Below are 6,685 nucleotides of genomic sequence, written 5' to 3'. Positions count from 1 at the left end.
GATCTGCTTTCCCATAAGAGAATTACTGGTAATACATGATTACTATTAAACTCTGGTTTATTGATTAACTGAAAACAATAGGTATGCAAGGTAAAAAGATTGAGTGAGAAATGCAACAGCCCCACCCTCCTCCCCCCCCTCCAATCTTTCCTTAAGGTGATGCAGATTGATATTACTTATATTAAAAATGCAAGTAATTTCTACAAGTGGGAAGAGACCTTCTTAATCTACTTCCCATGAGAGAATTTACAGTAATACAAGATTTCTATTATAATATATTGATTAATTGAGAGCAACTGGTGCTTAGGGTGAAAAGGATGAGGGAGAAATGCAACAGCCCCACCCTATTTTTTCAAGGTACACTGTTCAGTCATGCACCATTAAAATACTTAAAACATGCAACTAATTTCTGCAAATGGGTAGAGACCTTCTAAATCTGCTTTCCCATAAGAGAATTGATACATTATCACTATATCCTGATTAACTGAAAACAAATCTTGAACAATCTTTAGCAAAGGGAAAAGCTTCTCAAAATTCTTCTCTCAAGTAAGAGCTTTTATTGGTCAACTGCCTCAAAAATTTCTGTTAATAAACAGCAACCTAGAGCCATTTGTTGAAATAATCCTAAAACAAATTTGATTAAGTAAGCTGGCATGTTGAGGTCTCAGAATATGTACAAAAAATAGCTGTGAGTTTTGGTCTCTTAACCAGAAAATGATGAACAAGTAACATAGCAAGTTAGTTGTCATAGACAGTCTTCTGAGTATGGTTGTTAGCTTAGCCATACACTCATAGGACTCAATATTTTAAAAAACAGCTGCCTAAACTTGGTGGCTTTATTGGTTTGTCTTCTTTTGTTGCTGTTGTTGTTGTTGTTGTTGTTGTTGTTTTCAACAGTGAAGCTCAATTCTCATCACGACTCTTTCTCCATTAAATGTGCATTCTGGGGCTTCAGCATACAATTTATTCGCATCAACATGAAAATTTCAACCAATTCTTTTTAAGTTTTTCACCATATTGACATTTTGGGTATCCAGTCAACTCGCCAACGCCAACTCGCCGACGTATAAAATCGAGTAGAGACGTCGGCAAGTTGGTCCTCAATCCAATACAACTTATTAGAAGTTAAACATACAGAAAAGTAAATGATATTTAGTAAAAAAAAACTGGTGAACATTGGTGAACATCAAACAGAAACTTAAACATTGGTGAACATTGGTTGTCTCGTTCGCATCTGAAGCTTTTATAGTCATTGGTGATGTTTACCTTCTTTGTTCACCATGAGGTTCTTATAAACTTTGTTGGAAGAAAAATGTTTTCTTTTACTAAAGATCTTTTACTTTTCTATATGTTTAGCTTCTAATAAGTTGTACTGGATTGAAGACCAACTCAGTGAGTTGGCGTTGGCGAGTTGAACCGTCAGCGAGTTGACTGTAATTCAACATTTTGTCTAAAGCATCATTCCAAGTTTCCTTTGTGGCAAAAGTTTTACCTTGACACACAATGCATTCAGAAAAACTGTGCTGCATGACAAGACAAAACATTTGATGCATCATGCCAGCAGTTTGTCTTATTTTGTATCCATAAAATCTTCACAATTGTGAATTCCTAAATTTGCAAAATCAAAAGGAAAAAAATAAAATTCAACCAGCATAAAAAGTTGTGTTAATGCAGAAGCTACCCCTGCTTTACTGGGCAACAAAATGTCAGTGTAAGTAACTATGAAATACCATACTCAAATGGTAGATGCAGAGATGAGAGCCATAAATCTTCAGGCCTGTTTGGAACTGGTTCTTGTAGACTTCATTCTAGTCCTTTGCAAGCAGGGTCTTCTTTGCTGCAATATAAATGTCTATATGTTAATAATTACTATAATCAGAACTGTTAGAGCTTATAGACCTTATTCTTACCATTTTAGGTGATACAGAGAGACTCTACCAACAGACTTGTTCCACGTACCCAGAAAACAAGAAATCACAATCTCATGACCTTTTGTCAAGATATCAAACAGAAACTGGGTAACACGTTAGTGTAAAGTATAGACTTGCCTTTTTCAGTTAACTATCAATATTTACTCTCCTAATTGAAAAATACTAAAACCGACTTTAGTTATCTTCAGGGAATGAAAGGTAAAATGTAACCCTTTTAATTCTGTCAATTTAACATACTAATTTTTTAAATTTCCTCATGTGACATGAATGCAATAATAAGATTTTGGAATAATCAAAATAATATTCATAATAACATTGATGGTGATGATGATGATGATGATGATTACGATGATGATGATGATGATGATGATGATGATTACGATGATGATGATGATGATGATGATGATGATGATGATGACATGAAAAGAACTTGAAAAATAATACAGATTTAAAAGTCAATGTCTGTAAGCTAGCCATTGTAACTCAGGTCTATGTTCTAAAATAACAGTTAAAGGAAATACTTTCTCCAGATTTTAAAACCTACCTTCACTCCTAAAGTCAATTCTCACGTCATCTCCAATCAACATAAAAGGAGCCCACTGCGAAACTTTGGTGAACTTGTTATTTCTCATCCACTTCATGGTCTGGTGTAGAGATTCACTGGCACTTTCTCCATCAGCAAGGTGAACATAGAATTGGTTCATGAGTTGCTCCGTTGCTGTGTCCTCCACGGCCCACAGTGAAACTAACACTGAGCGAGCACCGGATCCAAGGAACGCACGAGCTATGCCAACCACACCTTCGTAGATGACTTGACCGCGGCCACTGTGACAACAGCTAAGTACCACCAGTTTAGCTCGCAGTTGAACTTTTGAAATATCCTCCATGGTCAGAAGGTAGTCTTCTTCTTGTGGAATACCAGTGCCGTCGGTTCTACGGTTAGGAGCTAAGGCAATTTGTCCCCATTCTGCGTTACCATGAGCGGCAATGTGGATTAGACTCACACTGTCTATTCCCTCCAGTACCGCCTGCTTAGTTGCGTGCTCTCCTATCAGAGGCTGGACACCCATCAGTCGTCCAACCATTTCTGCTTCCCTTCTTGCACAAGGAAGTGTAGTGATGTCCTTGGGAGCTCCTTTGTACAGCACCTCGCCAACCTTAGGATCGCCCACTATCAGTGCACCGGTGTGACTGTGATAGTTCGCTGGACTGTCCTGAATGAGCTTGAGAGTTGTCAAAGAAGGGGCGATACGGATCCTGAACTTCTCTGTTAGAAAGTTCTTGCCAGTCTCCTCACGCAAGGCTGCAAATGGGACTCGGAACATGGACCGCTCGGGAACAATGACGATTTCAGGCCCTGTAAGTAAATTGGCCACAGGAGCAATAATCAATTTGTAAAACATTTGAAGATCCCTGTCGGTGTCTGCGGTTTCATTTCCTCGGAAAGGCGCTAAGCTCTCATCATGATAATCCGTGTCATCCAGTGATCTATCTTCACAAAGCTCTCTGGGTAACACTCCAAAGCTGCGGAAGCTTTTGTTGAAAAGGTCATCCAAATCAACAACATGCTCGGCCATCAAAGTGGGGATATCAGCTTCTTCTGCCTCTGAGAAGTACGTGTCTTCACCCGGTTTCAAAATCGCAGCACGAACGCTTCTCTCATGATACGAAAGGTAGAGATAAGTACAGTTACTTTCGTTACTGATGAGCTTTTCAACCCCAGACAGTGATAGCAAATCTGCTGAGATGTGGTTTACTCCAGGAGAGTATCTGGCTGCAATCAAATCTGCTAAGGCTCTAGCTCGCACCAGTTCTTCCGCGGAAAAGGCCTCGCGGGGACTTCCGACGTGGAATAGCCACCTGCTGAATATCTTGTACAATTGACGTTTCTCCAAAAGAGGTATTGACAACTGTTCATTGTGTTTATTGAAATTTCGAAGCTTTTCAAATGATTCAATGCTTTGTAATAGGTACGAATGTGCTTCCTGAGTCTTTAAGAGTGAAAACTTCACCTTCGTAAGTACAAGAAGGATGATGTGCTTCGAAAATTCCCATTCACTGATGCTGCTTAAGAAGAGTACCCTCTCTAAATATTCCTCGGCCTTGATAAATTTACCAAGACAACTGAATTCCAATCCTAGATTAAAGTAAACTGATATCATTTCAAGCCTATCGCCAATTTCTAAAATGATCGCAAGTTCTTTCTCCAGATACTCCACTGCCTTCTCATGGTCTCCCAACTTGGAATGAAAGCCTGCTTGGTCCTGGTAATCAGCCGCTAATTCTTCTCTTCCGCCAATTTCCATCCTGATTCCGTGTGCTTTCTGAAAATATTCATTTGCCGTTCGATTGTCGTTGACACTCATAAAATAAAGTCCTAATGCGCTGTAACATTCTGCTTTACCCTTTTTGTCACCAGTATCTTCCATGAGTAGGAGCGATTTCTCGAGATATTCCTTTTCGCTCTGATTGTCACCAATAAAACCAGACAAAAATGCTAGACCATCATACGTACTTCTTTCATCTTCCCTGACACCATTTACTTTTATGATATCCAATGCTTTCAGAAAACCTTCTTTTGCATCTTCAAATTTATGTTGTACTAGATACGAATATGCCAGCATTAACCTCAACCATCCTTCCTCTTGTGTGTCACCAGAGTCTTGAGACATGACAATAAGTTCCTGCACGCATCGTGCGACATTTTTTAAATCAAAGATGTCCCAGTATGCCCTGACCAGTTCTTTAAAGATATCAGAGTAGAAAAATTTGAAATTGTCGTCGTCAAGCCACTGTGAGTTACCCAAAAGTAACATCAAGCATTCCTCCCATAATTGGATCGCTTGTAGAGGACGGTTAGTGTTTAGCAGGAATTTGGCAACAACCAAACCAATGTGGATGGTTTTAAGGTCTTTGATAAAGCTGTCCATCGCGGGCTTCAGTCCCTGTTAAATTAGGAGAGATGAGAGAAACTTATATACAGGATAAACTGACAAATGTTCAATAAAGATGTTTTAACGCGCAAAGTTAAAAGCCCCAAAGAAAAAGAAGGGAAGTTTTACTTGGCTCGAGTCAAGATTTTTCAATTCTGCTCTAGCAATGGAGAACGTAGATAGAGTTCTGCTTCATTTCAACACAATTAAAATGCAATAATGATAATTAACAATAACTGGGGAGGTTGAACAATTAAAATAATTTTCCCGCCAGCAACTGAGGAAACACGATGTTGATACGTTGGTTTTATGGCCGCCTATGTTCGTTGATTACTTCAGGAAAAGTTTATTCGCTTACGGTTTAAAGTATATGATACGGTCTCTATGGTGTTTAAGTCCATTTGAATATATACTGGTCAATATGTAGTGCATTCTGAATTTACAAGCATAAGTATTATTCGTAGGTTAGTGTTGTAAATTTTTTTTCTCTAAAAGTTTGGTTATGTCCTTGAACCTGTCACGAAACCAATTAAGTCCTTGTTTAAACTTCCTCGCATGACACTAATAAACGAGCTTCAGGCTTGTATTTCATAAATCAGATCAAACACTGAAAACGGATTTACTATTTTTGAGTTTGGTTTGTTGTGGATCCGTTTTCAACAAAGAGGTGAGTGTGGCTAGTTACAGAAATATCATGCACCGGCCAACAGCTGGTTGTTTAACCCTTTCACCCCTAAGACTGACTAACATCTAATTTCTCCCCACAATGTCACCTCTGAATCACACATTAAGGTCACGAGAATAAAGTAAATGATCACCAACTAAAGAAGCTCTTGATTGTTAAACAAATTCTCCTTGTCAGCACCTTAGGAATGTATGAAGAATAGTATGGAGAAGATGCATGTCAGAGTGTAAAGGGTTAAACACAGAGAGACTGCTAATTCATTTTTTTGATTCTACTGTACAATTACGTGACAGTGGGTCTGAAATCATTCCTTAGTATATAGGAACCTTTTTAGAAACAACTTCAAGCATCCTGCAGGAATTCATAAACACAATCAGATTTTCATTCCTGCGTATATATGTGTTGGCGTGACTTACTATTGAAATTGAAAATCATACCTAAATTTAGTCTTGTGAGGCATGCGCAAAGGCAGAGACTATTGGAAAATGAAATTAAGCCAGCGTTATTATATGTGCAACCATCACGCATGATTTCATTGCTAAATACATCTTGCTATAAAAATGAAACTCTAGTAGTACTAAAATAGAATATTATGATTGGAGCAAACATTCTGTGGAAAATAACTCGCCGATAAATTAACCTGAAGGGTTAAAAAACAAGCTTGAATTCGAATAACAGCCGGTCTAGACAAATATTATACATTTTGCTATAGTCACTTTAGGAGGGCACATTTTTGAAAATACGACTTTGGTGGTTTACCGAATTGATCAATAAATCTCATTTCAAAACTTCCTTCAAACACATTGAAATAATCAGAATTTTCAGCTTGTTCAGATCTGATGAAACACATCTGTGTGCTACGCAAAAGCTGAATCGAAGCAAAATTAAATAGGCTATGCGTTGCAAGTTTCCTACATATTTGCAGACGTTAACTAACAAAGTCCTCTGATATCGAAGGAATGTAACAACCAGCAATATTGAACCTGGGTATTAGTCTTTTTTACCGTTAATTACATGGGTGAAGTAATAGTGGCTCCCGCATCATAACTAAACTGCAGTCGTTATCAAGATCCAAGACTCACATTGCGGTCTTTTCTCTTGTCATTCGATTCAGAAACCTTACTCAATCTGATTTG

The 6,685-nt window shown here is 38.2% G+C and overlaps 1 protein-coding gene across 1 annotated transcript; it reads right to left on the bottom strand.

Moving 5' to 3' along the window:
- Positions 1-1,315: 1,315 nt before the first annotated feature.
- Positions 1,316-3,738, bottom strand: LOC149036695 (tetratricopeptide repeat protein 28-like). Its single transcript, XM_089189743.1, has 2 exons — positions 2,476-3,738; positions 1,316-1,837 (listed from the first exon to the last, which is right to left on the bottom strand). The coding sequence occupies exons 1-2, from the start codon at positions 3,506-3,508 to the stop codon at positions 1,809-1,811; spliced, it is 1,062 nt and encodes a 353-aa protein (XP_089045869.1). The 5' UTR covers positions 3,509-3,738; the 3' UTR covers positions 1,316-1,808.
- Between the last annotated feature and the right edge of the window lie 2,947 nt (positions 3,739-6,685).

The sequence above is a fragment of the Pocillopora damicornis genome, chromosome 12 (genome assembly GCF_964200805.1).
Source record: "Pocillopora damicornis chromosome 12, jaPocDami1.2, whole genome shotgun sequence".
NCBI classification, from domain to species: domain Eukaryota; kingdom Metazoa; phylum Cnidaria; class Anthozoa; order Scleractinia; family Pocilloporidae; genus Pocillopora; species Pocillopora damicornis.
This window is presented reverse-complemented; position numbering and strand designations above follow the sequence as displayed.

Coding starts and splice junctions, on each gene's coding strand:
- LOC149036695 (XM_089189743.1), bottom strand. CDS start 3,508: ATGGCCGAGCATGTTGTTGATTTGGATGACCTTTTCAACAAAAGCTTC. Junction 1,838..2,475: donor AATTGACTTTAGGAGTGAAG/GTAGGTTTTAAA, acceptor TTTATATTGCAG/CAAAGAAGACCCTGCTTGCA.